Raw genomic sequence first — 24,754 nt, forward strand, 5'->3', positions numbered from 1 at the left:
TGGTCGAGTCATTGTTTGTCCTTCCATCTGCTATCCGAAATGACCACTCGGGGTTTTTACAAGGATGCTGCATCTGTTTAATTATTCATGACTCTTATATTTGTTTTGGATGGGAATTATTTGTGTATTTTCAATGAACGATATGTTTGTGGTGTGTAGCGGTTTTCCGAAGGAGAAGAGCGTCCTCACCGACTCCGGTCCGCGGGATAAGGTGTGTTACGGACCTGAGCATCTTTTCTATTAACTGGACTGTAGTGCCCACTCCTGTTGCTTGATCCTGTGTGTACATATGATGTAATTGAGTTCAAAAGCATGCATTGGACATCATTATAAGAATCGACGCTGCCAGTCCCTTGAGTCGTCTTGATCAACTCGACACGTCATAAAAGTATGTATCAAGTAATTTTGTTTGTGTATATGGGCGTGTGAGTGGGTGTGTAACAACACTTGTAGATGGACTACTATATAAACACACAATCCTGGGTTCTGCATGGGTCTGATGTCATTGACAGGCTCCCGGGCATGTGATGTAAGCTGTTTTAATCAGAAGCTAATAAGGTGTAAAGAAATGTGAGCACACATATAAGGAATGTGAAAGGTATTTCAGTCTCATACATTTCTTTGTTTATGAAGAGACTGTTTGGTCCCTTTCTTAACAACATAACTGGTCATTATGTATTCTGTCTCATATCTGTGCTGGGGTGTAGAGCACCAGTGAGTGAAGAGACGCGGTGACCTATCTATGGCAGATTTTAGAACAGCTGGACTGTGTTTCTGCAAGGATGTGGCCTTTCTTGGACTGGTCAGAAAATATATATTACATTTAGACTGTGATTCATTGCTGTCAAATGCAGGACTGTAGCAAGGTACAGGGCCCCCTGACTGTATATTGTTCAAGGCCCCTTTCCTATTAAAAAAATACAGTTTAGAATTTATTGTGGGGCCCCGCCTGAACCTGTGGGCCCCTAGAATCATTACCACTTTTCAACCCACTAGCTACGGCCCTGGTCAAATGTATAAGCAACATGCTGTATCAGTAGTGATGCCTATTGATTTTCCCACTAAATGTAGAGCACATTTAGTGGGACAATCAATAATGGGCATCACTACTCTAAATTGAAAACAGAAGTTTCCTGGAAAACATGCTTATAAGTCTTGGAGATGAAACACAAGGGGACACTGAAGAATATCAGTGTTACGTGTGACTGTGATAACTCATGCCTATGAATTGGATGAATATACAGTTCTTGTCCCTTAAGGATTTGTGGCTCATCATTGGGGTGTGTATTTCATCTTGCTACTATACGACTACCACCCTAACATCACTGCCTTAGCAGAAAAATAACTAATTTTGTTCAATGACATCCATTCATAAAACACATTTTTAAGCATATGTATATTTTGTCAATATGGCAGAAAAGATGGTGAAAATTATTCATATTTAGAATAATAATAATAATAATAAAGTTTATATATATTTTTTTAACTTTTGTCTTCCAGGTTTGACATTTTATTGTTCAGACTTCCAGAATCAGTAATTAGCAGAGGTCTCTGGATATGATGTAGACATAGTATTTGACAGCTATACATCAGCAGTGTTTAGTTACTAGCATAATTATTCATCATGAGAAGATCTAATTGTTTGTGTGCTGTTTTTGTCCACAAATTCAGAAGCATGGATTACAAATGTATTTACGGTACATGGTGTAAATTAATATATGAAGGGAGTTGCATGTTATTCCCTGTGATGCTGATAGAGCTCTAGGCCCTCCATCAATGACAGACTGAAATATGTTTAAGTTTAACAAGCATTTCTTATGGGAGAGTTTCTATAATTATGGACAGTCGCAGGGTGCCCGGGGTGCAGAGTTCAAAATCAATTTGCGACCAGCGGGGGCATGGGGAGGGGGGAGGAAACAAACTCAGTTCGGACAAAGCAATCGAACCAAGTGTGAAAGCAACCGAAGACTATATCAGCGGTAATTTAAATTTAAATTATTTTTAAGAACAGTTAGGGGAATAATAAATTATGAACAATTTACTGCTGGTGCCTGATAAATATGTAATCATGTAATATTTTAAAAGTAAATATAATCTGATTATGAGTATTTTAAAAAGTAATTTAAACCATTTACATGTATTTAAATGTTGTAATCTGATTACATAATCCAAATTGCATGTAATCCATTATTACTCAGCACTGCATATGGATTTATAGACCAGGATTCTAGATTTTAGACTACTGCCTTTGTGGACATTGCTTTGTTAGATTCTCCAGTCCTAAATCTTGTGCCTTGAATCATAATGGAAAATAGGCCAAGCACTTCTTAATAGAAAATACCATACTGATATACAAACACTTTAAAGTTATCATTATATATCTTATTTTTTAATATTATATTATATTAAAATTTATATTTTAAATCATACAAGTGCATAATTTGTTAGCTGGCAACACTAAAAACATTCATCCTTTTGAGAAATCCCGTAACTGGTTTAGATGCTTCTGCAGCCTAAGTGCATTCTCATTGATGTGAAATACAATTACTCATATGGATTCCACATTCTCATTGCTGTCAGTACTGTTTGAACCTCTGTTGCTAGGTCCAGTGCTTGCAGTGTCAGTGTCATTGAATACGAGTGGTTAAATGCTGATATAACTAAGTTTACAAGACCGAAACTCTTGATTGCAGAGTGTGTGCATTCTGTCTTGTATGTCGCAGACTACTCCCATTAATCTGTCATTGTTATTTTATAGGCTATTTTTAATGTTTGTATAAATATAATACAGTACATTTATAAAATGGGGCTGGAGTATTAGGGCTTTGGTATTATCTGTCATCAGGTAATTTCTCGTGAATCAGCACAATACTGTTGTCAGGCTGTAATCGAATCCCTACTCCTCACAACAGTTCTGGAATTTCAACCTCAGCATTCCACATACAGCAGGAAAACGTGAGAATCCAAATAATTCTGCCTGACAAATTTGTCTGACAAATAGTTTCAATCAAAAATAGAGGATCATTCTTTAAAAAGCTCATATTAGATGTTTTAAACGTTAATACAGGATTGCACAGGTGTGTTAAACTGAGCTCTGAAAAGCTCTGCATTACTACTGAAAGGTACAGAAATACTAAAAATACTAAACACTGAGATGTTCAACCCAATGGTCATGTCAGATATAATCCAAGTGTTTTCTGAGGGCTGCCCCCGCAATGGAGAAAAAAGGTTTCCATCAATGCTTCAAGTGCTGGCATCAAATTCCATAACCTTCAAGCCTTTCTCTAATAACTCAGACTGTCTGCAAGTGGTGTAACCCTTATGTTTGAGCAGATGCTTCTTCTTTCACAGAGATGACAATTTTATGCTCAAATTAGCACTTTTCCAGATGTCCGTAGGGCAATGTAATTAGCTTCCTAATACCACTCCAATGGCCTAAGTGAATACTCTTTACATTATATTAATACATACAGTAACATAATGTGATTAGGATGAGATAATGTCCATAGAGGAGAAGGATGACCACCATGATTGAAGTAAGTTCAAAATAGGTAAAACCCACTGTTTCCTTTCAAAAGAAGGAACAGTCTTGTTACTTTTCTGTTCCTCCTTTTCTCTTCACAGATGTAGGCTACCATAGACTAATTACATATCAAGGACACATTCTCCCTTGCATACTGTGTGTGTGTGTGTGTGTGTGTGTGTGTGTGTGTGTGTGTGTGTGTGTGTGTGTGTGTGTGTATGTGTGTGTGTGTGAGTGTGTGAAGTGATTTGATTGTATGAAAAATATTTGATTGCTTTGAACATGTGTACATTTTTGGGACAGTTTTGTGATTTCAAGCTTTAACATTTTCAACACTCAAATGTATTTAATCTTATGTTTCTGTGTCTGTACAAACACTCTCACATCGAAATTGTAAGGATTCGTATGACTTTTCTAAATTTGGCTAATTCGTATGAATTCGTATGACCTTCACTACAGCCAATGACATTGCTGGACATCGTTTTCATCTAATATGCGACAATTACTTGCTTCTGTCACACATAACAGCTTCCTGTCATGTTTATACAATCTACTGATCGGTTAGGTGTAGATAAGGGGTTTGGGTAAGGGCATACTATTTATCATCATGTCCTTGACACCTTGTGCTTACTTCCGCATTACACATCCGGTAGGGTGACCATACGTCCTCTTTTTCCCGGACATGTCCTCTTTTTCGGACCTTAAAAAAGCTTTAGATGCATTATGATGTGCATCTGGTCTGATACTTCATTGTGTGTGCACGCATATTTGCATTGCTTTAACCCCTCTTTCTAATAAGAGGATTGCAGCAACAATTGGCCAAATTCCTACCTGTCAATCTCTCCGCGAACACCGAAGCGCTGTTGTGTTCAGCATCAAACAGTTGCTTGACAATAGCAGCAAATGACAGCTGAGTGGAAACAATGCCCAAATGAAAGTGCAAATTTACAGCAGATTTGCACAAAAAATTCCCATGCTTTCGTCCAGGTCGAGATCCGTGGGAAGCAAAATGTTTGACATGTAAAGCTGGCTCTTATGTGTCAGTTGCTAATAAAGGTGGAAGTGATTTAGAAGCATACATTAGCTCTGCGAAGCATAAAGGGTCAGCAAAAGGTGAAAGTTCATCAGGTAAATTAACTTGTTTAATTGTTATAACATTGCTTCATTTTCCATGGCCATTCAAAATAATAGTAATAGTAATTGAAGGAACACTCATGGCATCAAATATATTATTTTAGTACATGGACATTCAAAAGAATGCTGGAAAACCAGAATATGGTCACCCTAACATCCAGGCATTTGCACGTGATGAAATTATACAAATTCATATGAACAAAATCATATGAAATAGCCAACTCATAAAATATGTAAAAATTTTCTTGAGATCAGGTTGGTATAAATGTTTAATCACTGTTGGTCATTATTTACACATTATACTAATTTCTCATCATTGCTTCCTCCTTTATTTTCCAGGCTCTTGGTATGGCTGCGAAGTCCTTAGAGCCAGGGTCAGTTTCCATTCCAATGGAGGAGACCAAGCGTGCAGGAGGAGCCCCACCAGATGCTGCCTTGCTGACTCACTTAAAGAAAGTCGAGAACCATATCACAGAGGCACAGCGATTTTCTCACCTGCCTCGACGTTCAGCAGTGGACTTAGAGTTTACAGAGCTCTCCTACACCATTCGCGAGGGCCCCTGCTGGAGGAGGAGAGGTATATCTTGAATATATGATGAGGCTTATTTGGTGATTAGAGTAAGATGAAGCTTAAATTTTAAGGCATAAATTGAAATGAATCTTAAAGGGTTAGTTCACCCAAAAATGAAAATTCTTTCATCATTTACTCACCATAATACCATCCCAGATGTGTATGACTTTCTTTCTTCTGCTGAACACAAAGATTTTTAGAAGAATATTTTAGTAATCACCACGACTCTAGAGGTTACATCTCTATATCTTCAGAAGCGATATGAGAGGTGTGGATGAGAAACATTAATATTTAAGTCCTTTTTTGCCCAGTAGGTGGCGATATGCATGAAGAATGTGAATTGCCTAAAACAAAAAAAGAAGAATGTGAAATTGAAATGGAAGATTTACCCACACTTATCATATCACTTCTGAAGACATGGATTTAACCACTGTAGTTGTATGGATTTCTTTTATGCTGCGTTTATGTGCTTTTGGAGCTTCAACATTTTGGTACCCATTCACTTGCATTGTGAGGACCTACAGAGCTAAAATATTCTTCTAAAAATCTGTGTTTGTGTTCAGCAGAAGAAAGAAAGTCATACACATCTGGGATGGCGTGAGGGTGAGTAAATGATGAGAGAATTTTCATTTTTGTGTGAACTATCCCTTTAGCTGAAGAAGAATTGATATTAACAAGTGATAAGAAGGATATATTATATACGAGTCAGGAACTTCAATAATGCTACAAATTAAGCATAAAATCTGTTATCAGGCCAATAGTAAGTGCTAACAGGAAACAAATACTTGTGTGATTGTCAATTTGAGATTTCTAATGTGTCAAAAATCAAGACGGTGTTGATTTATTTTCCTTTGACAGCCTCACAGTACAAAAGAAATATTCTCTCACTCTTTTGCTCTCATATTCAGTGTATCCAGTTATTTACTTCATTAATCTTTCCCAGCCCATGACAAATGTACCAGATGATAATGTGCACTGCACAGACATGCACATTTACTGACAGTATAGCTATCTAATTTGGGACATACCATTGAGTTCCATTATTTTTATATAAAGCTAATTATAATTACTATAGACTAACCATAACCCATACCCTAACCCGATCCCAAACAAAAACATTTAGCTTTTTTTTGGGGGGGGGGGGGTGTAGCTAAGTACGTACAGATACACACATACACACACACACATTTACATGGACACAGCTACTCCTAGTAGCCTCTCACACAATCACACTTACACATGGTCATGCTGACACACACACTCACACCACCCTGTCCTGAACTGTAGATTGCTATTCTCAGCAGACTTTAGATATACAGTAGTAAATAATTCACTTCCCCATACTGCACACTGCTCTGCTGTCTACTGCCCAGCCTAACTAAACCTGCCCAACATGAGCTCAGCCCACACACACTGTATTGACAAGGACACTCTCCCTCTACAATGCCCATGTTTTTTGCTTTGGTTCAGTTGATCATTGTACACTGTTTTTGTCGCTGTGCAGCACAGGATATTTTTTGATGGCTGGATGAGTCTTAGGGGAATGTCTCTTCTTGGTTAAACTTTTCTGGCATGCTGGGAATATCTTCATTCTCATCTCCGTAGCTCAAGAGATAAAACAAAAAGGCTCTCTGCCGTATCCAGTGATGTAATGAAGATGCATTGCTGACACACCCCTCCATGATGAACTATGGAGAAATATAACATCTAAGTAACAATGCAATTAAGGTTTAAATTGATTACAGGATAAATTATTTGTTCCTAAATGCTTTTATACACACAAAAAAAGACATTGTTCTTTTTTAGAATTTTGGTCTTACTCTACTGTATGTGCTTTACTGATGAGAACAATCTCATTACTGAGCATAGCTCTTGATCTTCTACTGTATTTCTCCTGTAATTCGCATATCACACACATTCTTCACATTTCCATGGATTTTAGCCTGTAAGCAGCAGAGAGGCTGGTGCAGTGCTGTGTTAATGCTGGTGAATGATGACGATTGCACACACAGCAGCTTCTTTAACTTCATGTCCTCCAGCATGCTAAGCTCCACACACACCCACACCCACACCAGAAACCATATAGACAGACCACTTGTAAGACAAGAAATGGTGGAAATTGCAACACTTAAAGAGAGAGTTCATTCAAAAATGAAAATTATATCAATTATTTGAAGCTCCAAAAATCACACAAAGTCCACATAAAAGTAATCAATAAGACTCCAGTGGTAAAATCCATATATTCAGAAGCAATATGATACATGTGAGTGAGAAACAGTTGATCTCCAAATCCAAAAAGTGAAAGTGGAGATTTATGGCAAAAAAGAACTTAATATTGATCTCTTTCTCAATCAAACCTATCATATCGCTTCTGAAGATATGGATTTAACCACTGGAGTCTTATGGATTACTTTTATGTGGCATTTGTGTGATTTTTGGAGCTTCAAAGGTCTGTTCTCCATTCATTTGCATTGTAAGGACCAACAGAACTGAGATATACTTCTAAAAAATCTTATTTTGTGTTCTATAGAAGAAAGAAAGTCATACACATCTGGGATGGCATGAGGATGAATAAATGATGAGAGAATTTGGTGGGGTAAATTATCCCACCAAAAATGGTAAATTCTCTCATACTTTTCTCATCAAACCCCTATGAATTTCTTTCTTTCTTGGAACAAAAAATGAGCTGTTAGGCAGAATGTTTGGTACTGATAGCCTCAATATTTACTTTCATTGGATCCTTTATTCCATTCAGTGAAATTGAATGGTGACAAAGGCTCAGTCAGTCCCTAACCTTCTGTCTAACATGTACTTTTGTGTTCCGCGGAAGAAAGTAGAAGGTCATACAGGTTGGGAACAACTTGAAGGTGAATAAATGATGACAGAATTATCGTTTTCTGGGTGAACTTGGCTTGTTTTTTCAGTCAAAACAGCTAATCACTTATTTGATAGGTGCTGTTTGCTGTTTGCTTACTCAGTTGGACCAACCTGAAAAATACAGTTTTAGCGTGATTTGAGCTGAAGAATCAAAATGTATTATATAATTGTTGTCAAATTTGATTGGTAATCTGAAATATGTTACTGAAACATAATCCTAACAAAAAGGTTTGGAGATTTCAGTCTTTCCCTATTCATGTAGGTAGCATTTTATTATTATCTACATACGAAAAGCTGCCCAGGGTGTAACCATGATGGTCGCTGAATGAACTGACTTACCTTAAAGGGACTTTGCTCACACACTCTCACATATAGACACGCATGGCGCAAACCAAGCACACACAGGACAGACATGCAACATTGTATAGTATCATGAGGTTTTTCACACTTGAACACTTAATATATGCTGGAATACAGTAAATCATACAATGACGACCCCTGTGACATTGATGGCAGGCTATTCCTGAGGCTTGTTCCATGTTTCTTGTTTAAGTTAAATCTTTCTTATGACTCATTATGCCAGTTAGTGCCTCCAACATCAGTATGGATATGGACCATTCTTTCATTATTAGGTCATACCTCATTATACTGTCCCTCTGTTGTTCCATCTGTGCAGTTTATGTATGAAGCTTCTCATGCTGATAAATGGTTGATATAATCTTTCTCACCTTTAGAATGAGACATATTTGTTCAACAACTGCATTTACATATCTTTATAGCTTTATAAAATACAGTCAATTTGAGAATGTCTTCCTGTTTTCTTTTTTTGAGGAATTATATCTTTGAAAGGTAAAAGGTGAAATGTGAACTGTCCGACATATCAACAGTGACTTTGAGTCAGGACTATCTGTTTGTTTGAGCAATGTACAATGGCAGATGAGAAGAGTGTTTTCAAGAAACCTGTTCGAAACCTGCCATTATTTTTGTCAATTCTATGTGTTGCCTCTAATGGCACAAAAAGGACACATTTCACCTTTAAAAATTGCATTAGCAAATATATTTGCTTGCATGCAAGTTTTAGATGCTCTTCCAGGTTTGTTCTACCTTGGTTTTCTCATCATACTCACTGCACATGCTGTGTATTTGCAGTCAGTTTAATGTGGAGGCATGTGGAAGATATAATTGTGAAGGACATATTGTTCCCCCTATAAGTACCACCCTGACCCTAAGCCTTGCATGATAATGTAGCAGAGCAAATAGAGTAATTGTTATGTGCAGGCTGATGGTATTGTTTTTGATGGCTGAGTACAGGTTGCTCTGTGGCTTTCCTGTCATTTATCTCTCCTTCTTAAATGTCATACTGCCTCTTCCTTGTTTTTCCACTCCCAGCCTCTCATCTTTATTGATCCGTCTCAGTTGTTTTTCCTTTTTCTGTATTACCTCAGGTCCCTCTCTCTCCACTCTGTCTCTCTCTTGAATCTTGTTAACCTGTCACATTTTATCTTCTCTATTCCTGCAATTTTGTATCCCCTGTTCTGCTTTCTGTCATCCTTTTAGAACATTTGAGACATAAGCATGCACTGAATTCTGAATGGTTGCCTTGGAAAGTATGAACCCATGGGATATACCATACACCGATTAGCCACAACATTAAAACCACCTGCCTAATTTTATTTAAAATTCTAGGTTCCCCTCATGCCGCCAAAACAGCACCAACCCACATCTCAGAATAGCATTCTGAGATGATATTCTTCTCACCACAATTGTACAGAGCGGTTATCTGAGTTACCATAGACTTTGTCAGTTCGAACCAGTCTGGCCATTCTCTGTTGACCTCTCTCATCAACAAGGCATTTCCATCCACAGAACTGCCACTCACTGGATGTTTTTTGGTTTTGGCACCATTCTGAGTAAATTCTTGAGACTGTTGTGTGTGAAAATCCCAGGAGATCAGCAGTTACAGAAATACTCAAACCAGCCCGTCTGGCACCAACAATCATGCCACGGTCCAAATCACTGATATCAAATTTTACCCCCATTCTGATGGTTCATGTGAACTGAAGCTCCTGACCCATATCTGCATGATTTTATGCACTGCAATGCTGCCATATGATTGGCTGATTAGTTAATCGCATGGATGATTGTTGGTGCCAGACGGGCTGGTTTGAGTATTTCTGTAACTGCTGATCTCCTGGGATTTTCACACTCAACAGTCTCTAGAATTTACTCAGAATGGTGAAAAAAACAAAAAACATCCAGTGAGGGGCAGTTCTGCAGATGAAAACACCTTGTTGATGAAAGAGGCAACAGAGAATGGCCAGACTGGTTCGAACTGACAAAGTCTACGGTGACTCAGATAACCACTCTGTACAATTTTGGTGAGAAGAATAGCATCTCAGAATGCTATTCGGAGATACAGGTTGGCGCTGTTTTGGCAGCACGAGGGGGATCTACACAATATTAGGCAGGTGGTTTTAATGTTGTGGCTGATCGGTCTACATGCCTGACACAGATGTTATACAATATCAATACATATGCAAATAAACCCTGTGGGGTAGGTAGAGTTATAGTTAATGCCCATGCAGGAGCGGTAGCAATTTTTTTTCAATATTATGCTTTATAACAAGGTATTTGTTCACTCCAGAGGGACTGTCTCTGCATTTGATGGTTTCTGTAGTGAATTGTAGCTAACTAATTCAAGGACATTTTTGTACTGCAGCAAATATTTAATTTAATTTGAATTCATCACATTCATTTCACATACATTCCACCTTTAAGCTGTTTACTAGCTCATTCTATTGCAAAATGTGTGATTCTGTGCTTTTCCTTTGGGGTGTAAATCTTAGAGGTTAAAAATGTTTACAGATCCTCTCATCAAAACACTGAGAGATGTGAGAATTGTACATAGTCCATCACTGTACAGTTCAATCAGTGTTATAATTTTCATTCATACCCTGCAGTTTGTACAGCAATAACAGTTCTAGCTCCGCTATAACTCTTCTTTTGCAAAATTGTATTATTTGCATTCTATTAATGTATTATTGACATAAAATTAACATATTATTACTATGTCATCAAAATATTGATATTAAAACATTTTAATGTCTATTGGGAAAATATATATTGTGGCCCTGTACCAAGGTAAACTCTCTAGTCACTGACTTTTACCACTAATTTATATTCAGAAATCCTCACAACACTTCAATCTGTAGGTGTAATCCTTAAGAAAATACTCTTGTCTCTAACCCACAACCATATTACCAGTAGATTGATGGATGCCTTCTTCCTTATTCCTGCACATAGCCACAGACAGCATGGATGCATCTATTGATTAAATGTGTTTCAGCTTTCAAGTGCACTCTCATACTGATCCCCGTTCAGCTCATCTTCAGAATACAGACCTATATAAGTGAGCTCATGCAGTGGTGTTTGGTTTTAACTCGCACCATAGACAGAGAAGAGGATGAGTGGTGCTCAGGTTACACATCGTCAGCATGTGCATAATCTGTCTTTAGGAATTATTAGTTACATCAGGATGGAGGGCATATAAATTTTGGATGAGTTATCAGCATTTAATACACACGCACACCTTAATGCTAAATCATTAGTATGCAGCGTAACATCCAGAAAGTTATTTGATGATGTAAGGTTGTTGTCCCTGTCACTCACTTTTTTTTCTCTCACTTATCATTCATATCTCATTCCTTGATGGAAGCACAGAGATGGAGAGGAGATGGAAAGGAGGAAAAGAGAGGGAGATAGCAATTAGAGCACTTTACTAATGACTCAGGGTTGTGATTGAAATATAGAGAGACATGCAGAGGAAGTGGAGGACAACATATAACATAAACAAACAAGAGTTGTAGTAGCAGTCCGAGTTCTTGTCTCCCTCTTGAGGCAGAGATAAGAGTCACTTGTATGACTCAGTCCACTAATACCCTCACCCAAAATATAACAACACATACACACACACACGTTTGTTTTCCCATCATCATAGGAACTTTCAATTGACTTCTATTTTAACTGAGCTAATAATGTTTTCTATTCCCTAACCCTACCCCTAAACGCTGCATTATCATTGAATAAAACCACCCACATTTGCATTTGTCCAAGGTATTGTAGTTGTGTCCTGTGGCAATTTCATCTTTCACGAGGAGCAAATGTTTATTCTGTGGCTGTACTAAGATTTTATGCTACCCAAATTAATTACTTTTGTACTTTTACAGTACATATACAGAATGCTTGATCAGAAGGTGGTTCTGTTTCTTATGTTTAATAGTTTGCAGTGTATCTGGATAATAATGCAATGTATTGCATTGATCATTATTATATTATATTGGGCAATATGTTGAAATTGCATTTTTTTTATTAATAAATAATACATTTCTGTTGATCATAGTAAAACTTTTTTTTTTTTTTTTGGAAGTTACTTTAGGCCTAATATTCTTCTATAATGAATAATATACTTGTACAAGAACAAAATGCTGCTTTGGAGCAAAATTCTCACAGATAAAGATTTTGTGTGTGTGTATATATATATATATATATATATACACACACACACACACACACACACACTACCGTCAAAAGTTTTGAAACACTTACTCATTCTTTATTATAATTTTTTTTTTTTTTTTCACATTTTAGAATAATAGTAAAGTCATCAAAACTATGGAATAACATAAATGGATCTATGGGAATCATGTTGTGACTAAACAAAATCCAAAATAAATCAAAACTGTGTTATATTTTAGCATCTTCAAAGTAGTCACCCTTTGCCTAGAATTTGCAGACATGTACTCTTGACATTTTCTCAACCAACTTCTTGAGGTATCACCCTGGGATGCTTTTTAAACAGTATTGAAGGAGTTCCCATCTATATGTTGGGCACTTATTGGCTGCTTTTCTTTATTATTTGGTCCAAGTTATCAATTTCAGAAACTTTTTTTTTTAAATTACATTTTAGATTTATAATGAAATAAATTAATATGGTGGCACAATTATATTTTTGTCTACAAAACTAATTTTAAACATTTAAGCATATGCCTTCAGATCAAAAGATTTTTAAGATCATGGGAAACATTTCGGTCAAGTGTTTCAAAACTTTTGTTTTGTATGTAGTGTGTATATATATATATATATATATATATATATATATATATATATATATATATATATACAGTATGTACATAAATACTGCAGTATATTTTCAAGCCCATATTTCTTTGATGGCAACTAACTCCATTGTGGATTTCATTTGGCAAGATGGTTGCTGTCTTAAAACACAGTAATCATGATTGTGTGAAAATGTTGTGTGCAGGATATAAGGCACTTTTGAAGTGTCTGTCCGGAAAGTTCTGCAGTCGAGAGCTTATCGGAATCATGGGACCCTCAGGGGCGGGCAAGTCCACTCTCATGAACATTCTTGCTGGCTACAGGTGAGAATGGATGTTTGTGTTCACAGAGAGAGAGAGTGAAAGAAAGACTATTTATAACAGTAATTCATGTCATGTCACTGCCCAGCATTTCTGTTTATACATTCATTAAGGAATATTCCAGGTTCAATTCAAGTTAAGCTCAGTCAACAGCATTTGTGGCATAATGTTGATTACCACAAAAAATACATTTTGACTCATCCCTCATTTTCTGAAAAAAATAAAAAGCAAAATTCTGGGTTCCAATGAGGCACTTACAATAGAAGTGAATGGGGTCTCACTGTAACCTCGATTTTTGCTTTTTTTAAAGAAAAGGAGGGACGAGTAAACATTTTTTTTTTTTTTTTGTGGTAATTAATATTATGCCACAAACACTGTCGACTGAGCTTAATGTGTTTTGAACCCGGAATATTCCTTAAAGATAAGGTGATTCCTGATCCCTTGTCCCTCTCTCTCTGCAGAGAGACAGGCATGAAAGGTCAGATCCTGGTAAACGGACGACCCCGTGACCTCCGCACTTTCAGGAAAATGTCATGTTACATCATGCAAGATGACATGCTACTGCCAAACCTCACAACACGAGAGGCCATGATGGTAAGAGACACTGTGCGTGCGTGTCTGCCAGGGTTATTACAGTTTCGAAAATGTATCTAGTTTTTTATTTTGTTTGTGTGTTGAAAATGACAGTTTTAAAATTTTAATTCAGTGTTAGTATTTGTTTTCATTCCTTATAATGATCACAAATTGTTCCATCTACGTACAATGACACACACAACACTTTATAAGAAAATGCCATAAGTGAATTGTTATTTGTTGTTTTACATGTAAATTACATGACTGCTTTTTAATTGGTGATTGGACAGAAAACACTCATAGGAAGACTTGAGAGATTAATTAACTCAGACCATCCAACATTCAGTGAAAACATGAACAAATCTGAATAACATTTGAGAAAAGTCATTTTTTTTCTGTCATTTTGAGTTTTGATTTATATTTTAGTGCAAATTTATAGTTTCAGTTTTGATTTTGTTCTTTTGCAAACTCCCATGTTTATTTTTATTTTAGGCAAAAATACTTTTTCACTGATACTGTTGTTTTCATCTTTATAAAAGTTTTCATTAACAATAACCTGGTGTCTGCTTGTGAGTGTGTGTGTGCACAAGAAGCTTTTTCCCATATATTACAGATTAATTTAATCTTTCTTTGTTTTGTGTAGGTCTCAGCTAACCTCAAGCTTAATGAAACTATGGAAGTGAAAAAAGAACTGGTAAGTGCACTTTTTCAGTCCTTATTGTGGCACCACTATATATTCAGACTCTAAATATGTTGTATGTTGACTCTAAAAATGTTATGTAGAGTATACATTTATTATACTCTATATAACACTGTTGGGTCTGAGTCGATAAAAAATGCTTCTATTTAGCATTTTTATAAATTAATATAGCTTTTATTTTTTTCCATCACAAATTATATTATCAGCATAACAATTTGAGGGAGAAGTTAAACTGAAAAATTAATGTAGAACAAATTCTTACATGTATGTGTCAGCAATGAACAAGGAGAGAGAGAAGTTAGTGAACCCAAATGCAGTATTTAATGAAGAAGATGACGAATATACAAATACAAATAACACAAGGCTTGATGAACAAAGGAACTACTTAGCTCAATGCTACAATGGACGAGACTAGACAATGAGTGAGGAAACACAAGGGAATATATACAGGCATGGGAATTAACAGTATGAGGAACAGCTGTGAACACTGATGGAGAAACTAATGATGATGGTACTTGCTGGAAATTGTAGTGTGCGGAACAACTACAACATAAAAGTTCCATGAAGGGGTTAAACTAAGAGTCAATGAACATGAAGGAGTGGTGACATGAAGGGATGTGACAGACCAGGAAGAATCCGGAGGACGATTATGAGGCCAAGGAGGAGTTGGTGGACAATCAGGAGGCCAGGGAAGGGAGTGGGGTCTGGAGGTTTGGGAGGAGGCTCCAGGCAGGGAGAGGGGTCCTGCAGTTTGGGAGGAGGCTCCAGGAAGGCAACTGGCGGAGGATCAGGACACCAGGATGGAACTGACAGGGGGTAAGGGGGCGGAGCCACAGATGGTTCGGAGTGTTGAGTCTCAGGATGCGGAGCCGAAGGTGGAGCGGGTGGGGCCGCAGGAGGAGCAGAGGTTTGAGTCTCAGGAGGAGGAGTCAGAGGCAGAGCAGGTGGAGCTGCTGGATGAGCAGGGACTTGAGACTCAGGAGGAGGAGCCAGAGGCAGAATGGGCGGAGCCACAGGAGGTTTAGGGAATTGAGTCTTTTGAGGCGGAGCCGCAGGGGATGAAGCAGTAGATGGCTCAGGAGAAAGTGCTGCAGGATGCAACGTGGGCAGAGCCGCAGCAGGCTCAGGGAAGTGAGTCTTTGGAGGCAGAGCCGCAGGTGTTGGAGCAGTAAGCGGCTCAAGAGATGTTGGAGGAGGAGTATCAGAAGGAGGGGGCGGAGCCGCTGGAGAAGGAGCGGGCAGAGCTGCTGGAGAAGGAGCGGGTGAAGCAGCGACTGGGAAACATGGCCGTGGGCACTGGTAGTGACAGGGAAATGACTTCTGTGGTTGTAAACACAGGCAGTGACAGGGGAACGGCCTCTGTGTCCTTGGGCACTGGCAGTGACAGGGGAACGACCTCCGTGGTCATGAGCACAGGCAGTGATAGAGGAACGACCTCCGTGGTCTTGAAAAGCGGCAGTGATAAGGGAACGACCTCCATGGCCGTGAACACTGGCAGTCACTGGGGAGTAGGAGCCCTTCTCCTCCTCCTCTTCCAAACGGCCATGAGCACAGTTGTGGGGACGGAAAAATCCTCTAGGTCTGGAGCAGTCATGAAAGCTGTTTTTGGGATGGACGAGGCTTGCAATGCTGGCTCTGGGATGGACGAGGCTTGCAACGCCGGCTCTGGGACGGACACAGATTCAGGAACTAGCTCGTTGACTGTGGCAGGCGTGGACGTTGGCTTGTTGACCGTGGCAGGCGTGGCCGTTGGCTCGTTGACTGTGGCAGACGTGGCCATTGGCTCATTGACCGTGGCAGGCATGGACGTTGGCTTGTTGACCATGGCAGGCATGGGCGTTGGCTTGTTGACCGTGGCAGGCGTGGGTGATGGCTCAGTGGCCATAGCAGGCGTGGGTGTTGGCTCGGTAGCCGTAGCAGGCGTAGGTGTTGGCTTAGTGGCCGTGGTAGGTGGCTTTTAAAACCCCTCCAAACGAACTGCAGCATCGTAGGACCACATTGGCAGCTTGAAGACCTCCCGAAGGTGGGCGATGAAGGCATCAAAGGATTGAGTTACTTTACCTCCTCGTTTTTTTGACACTGACTGGTTCAGATTACAGTGAGTGAGCGTTTTTGGACGATTCAAAGAGATATGGCAGCTTGCCTCTGTCTCTCCCACACCTGGCTCAGTATCCGTTCTTCATATAGTAAATCAGCTCCCGTGTTTATTATGCCCGGGAAATGCATCGACTGTAATGAACAAAAGCGTGAAATGCGCCACACAATCAGTTTTTGTGCTAGTATGTACAGTCGAGTCAAATGTGTACCTCCTGGAAATGTATACAGTTTATGGCAATTTTAGCTACAGGAAATGGAGAAAACTATTAGTTAAGTTTTAGGTAGTGAAAAAAAAAACCGATACTGCATTAATTCAGTTTTTCTTTTAACACTTTGTCAACTATTAATCACAGAAATTAACATGTTAAATTTCCCAGCCCTACTATAAAGTTACAGTACATGGTGACATTGTGTATTTGTTTTAGTTAAATAATTATATCATGTGTGACAGGTAAATGAAATTCTCACCGCATTAGGACTACAGGAGTGTGCCCACACTCGTACTGTCTCTCTGTCAGGTGGCCAGTGTAAGCGGTTGGCTATCGCTCTAGAGCTGGTCAACAACCCTCCTGTCATGTTCTTTGATGAACCCACCAGGTACCTGCAGCAGCAATATTTCCATAATTCTTTCAAAATTTGATGGGAAATGATGCATGCTTGCAGAAATATTAGTTCTTTACCAAACATTTCCTTTTAATATCCTCAAATGAGTATGTGTGTTTGTGTTAGTGGTCTAGACAGTGCGTCCTGTTTCCAAGTGGTATCCTTGATGGGATCTCTGGCTCAGGGAGGAAGAACCATCATCTGTACCATCCACCAGCCCAGTGCTAAACTCTTTGAAATGTTTGACAAGGTGAACGCATTATTTATTAAGACTGCTACAATCTAAAATTATACAATGAAAATGGATTCCTTGAATGAAAGAATTGTATTAAGTGTGTGCACATTTGTTCATGTTCATATTTAAAGCTTTAAGAATTCTGTCTGTCTTTCTTTGTAGCTTTATATCCTGAGTCAAGGTCAGTGCATATATAAGGGGACTGTACCGAACCTTATCCCCTACCTGAAGAACCTTGGACTCCACTGCCCCACGTACCACAATCCTGCAGACTTTAGTAGGTCTAATGTGTATATGTGTATGTGTGTGAGAGAGAGAAATATAGAAATAAATATAGATTACTGCAGCATTTGTTTGCAGTAGTTTGTCAGAGCTGTTATGTATAAATAAGAGTATATTTTTATATTGATATGTTAAAAGTAATTAAATTAAACATTTTCATCTTTAAAAAAGTTTTAACACTGTAAGAAATTATTAGAACTTTTAAGCAATCTGTTTAAAATTATGTAAACTCACATGACATGAACACTCCAGTCAAATCAGTGGTCTAGAAAAAGCTATTTTATTCAACATAAGGCAGGTCATCCCCTCATGGTAGAAGCAATTCAACGCAAAATTTAATAAACAAATTTTAGACAAACATACCACATTTCTACTTGTTAATCTGCAGTAAAATCATATAAACACCATAGGCATTCCAGAGCTGGTGGGGGCAGCAGAGAGGCTAATCAGTTGTTTGAGACAAAAAAGAGCCAGTGAAACCTAAACATGTATTTACCTAGTGTAAACACTGCGGCTCTTTGGCGCAATCAAAATATTGCTCTGTGTGCTGGAGCATCCTGACCAGCCCAACACAACAAAATTGGCTCCAATGGCATGAATTTGGGATAAGACTATCGGCCAGTGACAAACAGGGGGAATGTCTGGGAGACGTTATTTTTGCAATTCCGTTGGGTGACACTAATGGTGCAGAAATGACACAGTTCACCTTTGAAGGAATAATTCACCCAAAAATGGAAATTATCTCATCATTTACTCACCCTCATGCCATCCCAGATGTGTATGACTTACTTTCTTCTGCTGAACACAAACAAATATTAAAATAATATTTCAGCTCTGTAGATCCTCACAATGCAAGCGAATGGGTACTAACATTTGAAAACTCCAAAAAGCACATAAAGGCTTCTTTTGAGTTCAGCAGAAGAAAGAAAGTGAGACAGATCTGTTATGGCATGATGGTGAGTAAATGATGAGAGAATTTAAATTTTTGGGTGAACTATACCTTTAATAATGTATTAATATATTATATCAAATGTTACTGAGTGGCTTAGGGAACAATGCAGTCTTTTCGGGCTCCTCTTGTCTATCAGCTGATCAGTCATCATGCGTAGGAATTCTGCTATCTCTCTGTTGGCAGTAATTGAGGTCGCTTCAGGAGAGTACGGTGATCTGAACCACGTGCTCTTCGAGGCTGTCCAGGGAGGACTGTGTTCAGATGAAGGCAAGAAGAACTCCACTGACAAGAATGACCCCACAACATCCTGTCCCTCCCAATGTCATAATGTGAGTGATGGACACACACCCTCACACACAAAATCTGTCTGTGTATCAGTTTAACTGGATCTGATCCACCCACCTCTTGTGTTATTGTGTATTCATACAGGATTCAGGCCATATTGAGAAACACACCTTTGCCACCAGTTCCCTCACACAGTTCTGCATACTCTTCAAGAGAACCTTCATCACTATATGCAGGGACATGGTAAGGATGGTCTCAAAACAATCCCTAGTTAAGTATGTCAGATAACTGAAAAATGTGTCTCACGTCTAAATGAACTCTTTTTAATCGAAAATATTGTTTAACGTGACTACAGCCTGTTTAAATTACACCAACAAACGTCATTATAACGGTTACATCAGGTAGAAATATCTCCTTAAGAAAACATTTGAATGTTACTACTTTTTACAGTCTTACACGTACACTTCCCAGGGTGTCAGACATTTCTATGCTGTCCCATAGTCAGAATCATTCCACTGACATGTTTGTTTCCTAGAAACTCCTATAATGCATGGTAAAAACCAGTGAACATTGGCTTTCACCAGCTATAATGATGATGTAGAATAAACAAAACAAATGATACCAGAAGTATATTGTTCATGCTGTGTTATACAGTTACATTTGAATGTGCGACCTCATAATCATGTCACAGTTAACTGAGTCATCAGTGTCCCAGTGTTTAGTGGATCAAGGCCCTTACTAGTGCCTATATTCATGTTTACAATATACTGATTCAGTATGATAACAGATCAGATATGGAACAACTAGGCAGTGAAATGAGAGACAATAATGCAGTGCAAAACAAGAAACTGTAATGTATGAAATCAGTCTGTTAAAAATGCAACCAAAAGCAATGTTGTCGATGTGTGTTTAGGTATTAACTCACTTGAGGGTGATGTCACACCTGTTTATTGGAGTGCTGATTGGTCTGCTGTACCTGAACATTGGGAATGATGCCAGCAAAGTGTTCAACAACACTGGTTTCCTCTTCTTCTCCATGCTGTTTCTCATGTTTGCTGCACTCATGCCCACTGTCCTGACATGTAAGGAAGTCTCTATGTGTGTGGGGGTGTTCATGAGGCTTTTTGAGCATGCAAAATACATTTTGAGTTGTTACCTTACTCTGTTTGGGGTTGTAATGGATCATAATCACTCTTATTGGTTTGATTGAGAGGATCGGATTTAATTAAGCTCTGACGCAAAAAATTTTGTCTTTCAATTGCAGTTCCACTAGAGATGCCTGTGTTCCTAAGGGAACATCTTAATTACTGGTACAGCCTCAAGGCATATTACCTGGCTAAGACCATGGCTGACATTCCATTCCAGGTATTTTTGTTGAATACCTTTCTTACTGTATGATGTATATACAAATGTTTGAATGTGAGAATCTTAGTTACCAAACAGTCTCTGTCTTTCTTTCAGATAATTTGTCCAATAATGTACTGCAGTATAGTATACTGGATGACAGCGCAGCCTCCAGAGGCAGGCAGATATCTGCTGTTTATGGCACTGTCCACCTCCACTGCCCTAGTGGCTCAGTCTCTGGGGCTTCTCATTGGAGCTGCGTCCACCTCACTGCAGGTATGGGATTTAGTATTGGTAGCATACAAAAGTGCACTTAAAATATAAAGCACAGTAAGGTGGGGTTCAAAAGTCTGAGACCATAGAAAATACTTCCATATAGAATTTTCCTAATTTTATACCGTTTGTTTTTTTATTACAAATTATATTATCAGCATAAAATTTGAGTCAAAGTTGAATTGAAATTTTTTATTTTGAATCACAGATTTTAATCTCCACTGTATATACTTATAGCATTTAAATATACTACACACTTTAAAAAAAATTACTAGTAAGATTTACTTAATTTTTATTTCACAAGTTTTTGTACACAGTTTTTCTAAATAAATCTTAATGGTATAAAATTAAGTAAAATCTATTTAACTTTATGACATAAAATTGATTAAAGTATAAATTAAAGAGTAAATTTAATTGAAAATGTAATAACAAATATGATATACATAATATTAAATAAACATCTTATTAGAACATGTCACATTTTGAATTTTCCTTTCAAAAACATGTATAATCATGTACTACATGACATACAGGGACACTCAATGCAGTCAATGAGACAACATCACCCCGCAATACTGGGCGATAGAAACAAGATATATCATTTGGTGCACAAAACACCATGACGGTGACAATCAACAAAAACTTTTTTTGATCATGAACGATTAATTTTGAGAAGAAAATGAACGTAAAACTGCACAAAAAAAGAAATAACTATATGTAATAACAAACTAACAATTAAAACATTGTAAATAAACTTGTAAACAGTGAATCCATGCAAGCTCATTCATTATTCAAGCCCAGGGCATGCTGGGAACACCAGCTTCAAAAAGTTACGTAAAATTTACTTATTTTATTTAACAGTGAAATTTACACAAATTATCAGACAAAAATATGACAAGGTTTTCTACTTTAAGATTAATACATGATGACACATTGTAAAAATAACAAACAATCATAAATAATATTTACATTTAAGCTAGAGCATAAATTTTTACATGTTTGAATGTAGAATTTACTTAATATTTTCAAGTTCACACTTAAATTAACTTATTCAGTGTAGAAAGTACTTAATCTTTTCTGCTATATTTACTTCACCACAAAATAATTTTTTTTTCTTCAGTGCAGTACATAGTAATTAAACACCCTCATGTCAGATCAATAGATTAGCAGTTAGTGCACATGCTCTTGACACACTGTATTATGCTGTGGTGCTCATGTAGCCAGTGGGAGTTTGAATCTGGCTTGCTTCCATTCCCTGTCCCTCTTTTCCCATAATTGTATGTCTTCTCTCAGCTCTCCTTTCAATAAAGTGCAAGAAGCTCAATGATTAAATGAAAAAAAAAAAAAAGAAAAATTAATTGTGTCATCTTTTATACAATATATACAGTATGTGTATTTTAAAACACAGAAAGTACCTTAACATACATTGACCATCCACTAACTCTATAAATATGCATTGATTTCAGGTTGCCACATTTGTAGGTCCAGTCTCTGCCATCCCAGTTCTTCTGTTCTCTGGCTTCTTCGTCAACTTTGACACCATTCCTAAATACCTTCAGTGGAGCTCCTATGTGTCATATGTCAGGTTGGTCAAGAACCATAAAATCCTGCCCATTCGAACTGATTTTTGAGCCAAGTAGATTTTGAATACAAATTCCAAAAAAAACTTTTTTTTAATTTTTTTTTAATTAATAGAATTATTAATCATTATTTGTATCTTTGATAATTATGTGACTATTGTGGGTCAAATGCTCTGGCAGAAACCACCTATCTAAATTTATCAGTCCAGTTGAGTCGTACCTTCTTGTGATCATTTGCTTTAAACTCAAATCATCTACCCAGGTGAGCCAGAATTGCCACTGATGCCACAGGTTCTCACACCCACACACTGAAGAATGTGCCCTCTTCTTTCACAGGTATGGCTTTGAGGGGGTAATCCTCTCCATCTACGGCATGAACCGCTCAGAGCTGGAGTGTCCCGGCGTGGTGTGTAAGTTCCAAAAGCCGGAGGAGGTCCTGCAGTTGCTGGATGTGGAGGATGCAAAGCTCTATGTGGACTTCATGGTGTTGGGGGTCTTCTTCTTAGTTCTGAGACTTGCCACTTACCTAGTTCTGCGCTATAAGGTCAAGTCAGAGCGTTAGAGCCAGGGCTACATGTAATATTACAGACACACACAGTCTGCACACTCACAAGTGGCAGTGCAACATTGTTCTCTGTTTTTGTTACTTGACTTTTTAATCCTCCAATAAGTATATAATAGTAAATAAAGACTCGTTTACTATAATTTTTGAATGTATTATTCCATTCAGTTAAGCATTGTAAATGCATTGTAAACTGATGTGACTTTGAACTTAGAAGCATGAGTCTCTGTCGACAGGACTGGATGTAATAACAATGACAATCCCATGACAGCACTCTATAGCATGTGAATTGGACATGAGCCAACATGTGAATAAGTCTCTTTGTATCAGATTGTGGGATAGTCCTATTGTCTTATTGTTAATGACTTTCATTTAGACTGAGCTGAAGAACTGTATGTGTTTTGGAAGCGAGTGCACTGCATGCTTGGGGGCACCTTAGAACATGCAAGCAGTAGAACCCAGAACTGTGCTGAGTTTGGTCAGGATACTGTGGACAATACGAAATGTCCAACCAGCGTATCTTCAAATCCATTATGTCTTTTCAATTTGCCAGTCTTCCCACCAATTCTCTGAGTTTCTGCAGGAGTTTATAGAACAATATGCTACCATTCCTGCGATGACCTGCTGAAAGAACACTTTAAAGAACACTTTTACAGTCTCATGGCAATTCTCAAGAATCCATGTCAGCCTAAATCTAACCATTTGGGCAATGTTGCAGCAAGTGCCCTTGATGTGAACTGCCTGTAATTTTTTTCTAAAAGGGAACTGAAATATCTTGCTTGACAAACATTTTGGCTGCCAGAATTAAATCTGTCCTCTTACCTTGAATTTTCTGACAACTGCCTCTGTGGTCGCTTGAGAGAGTAGTTTGTGTTAGGCTCTCTCAGCTTCATAAGAAGGGATCTTACCTTGAACTTCAACAGTCAAACAGCTCCCTACAGTGACCAAAAAGGAAAAGACTTCAACGTGAATTGGGGCTGATCACAAAGCTCCACTGACTTATTGCATTTACCCATGAATGATACATATCAAATGTCAGAAAATGATCTACAATCCTGATGTCTGATATTAAGACTGTCCAATAACAGCTGAACCTTGTTATATTCTTACATGAAAACACTTTCTGCTTCTTTGCGACTGTTTTCTGTACACTTAAACTGCACTGCTGAGGATTTCAGGACTCAACATTTGCAGTTAGCTGCACTGTCGAATGAGTGACACAACTGGCCCAAGATGTGTGTCCTGAAAAACATGGAATTCTGGATGGAGATTTTATGCATCTTCAGTAGTGTGGTGTGCTGCTTATGAACATGCCTCTTGTTTGCACCTATATATATACACTTCCTTTTTTCCCTGCTTTATACTCCCTAGCCAGGCTACTCAATACAGCAATGCAATGCAAACATCTTCACAACTGACTCAATGTTTTTGAGTCCTGCTATGTGTTATGTCTCCTTATATATAGAAGAATACTAATAACTTGAGTATATACACAAGAAAGTATACACTGGCGGCCAAAAGTTTGGAATAATGTACAGATTTTGCTCTTATGGAAAGAAATTGGTACTTTTATTCACCAAAGTGGCATTCAACTGTTCACAATGTATAGTCAGGACATTAATAATGTGAAAAATTACTATTACAATTTGAAAAAAAATGTTCAGAACTTCTTAAACTACTTCAGAGTTCTCATCAAAAAATCCTCCACGTGCAGCAATGACAGCTTTG

At 38.0% G+C, this 24,754-nt stretch overlaps 1 protein-coding gene across 1 annotated transcript; it reads left to right on the forward strand.

Annotated features, from left to right (window-relative positions):
• LOC127424893 (ATP-binding cassette sub-family G member 4-like) lies at positions 1–24,533 on the forward strand. Its single transcript, XM_051670430.1, has 15 exons — positions 1–388; positions 4,997–5,234; positions 13,426–13,543; positions 14,002–14,134; positions 14,757–14,807; positions 17,362–17,507; positions 17,640–17,763; positions 17,911–18,025; positions 19,166–19,311; positions 19,412–19,510; positions 20,181–20,349; positions 20,532–20,632; positions 20,729–20,887; positions 22,351–22,469; positions 22,801–24,533. Exons 2-15 carry the CDS (start codon positions 5,006–5,008, stop codon positions 23,024–23,026), a joined length of 1,935 nt encoding a protein of 644 aa, XP_051526390.1. The 5' UTR covers positions 1–388; positions 4,997–5,005; the 3' UTR covers positions 23,027–24,533.
• Positions 24,534–24,754: the final 221 nt, after the last annotated feature.

Source organism: Myxocyprinus asiaticus, chromosome 3 (genome assembly GCF_019703515.2).
Source record: "Myxocyprinus asiaticus isolate MX2 ecotype Aquarium Trade chromosome 3, UBuf_Myxa_2, whole genome shotgun sequence".
Taxonomy (NCBI): Eukaryota; Metazoa; Chordata; class Actinopteri; order Cypriniformes; family Catostomidae; genus Myxocyprinus; species Myxocyprinus asiaticus.

Coding starts and splice junctions, on each gene's coding strand:
- LOC127424893 (XM_051670430.1), top strand. CDS start 5,006: ATGGCTGCGAAGTCCTTAGAGCCAGGGTCAGTTTCCATTCCAATGGAG. Junction 13,544..14,001: donor AACATTCTTGCTGGCTACAG/GTGAGAATGGAT, acceptor CTCTCTCTGCAG/AGAGACAGGCATGAAAGGTC. Junction 14,808..17,361: donor TGGAAGTGAAAAAAGAACTG/GTAAGTGCACTT, acceptor CATGTGTGACAG/GTAAATGAAATTCTCACCGC.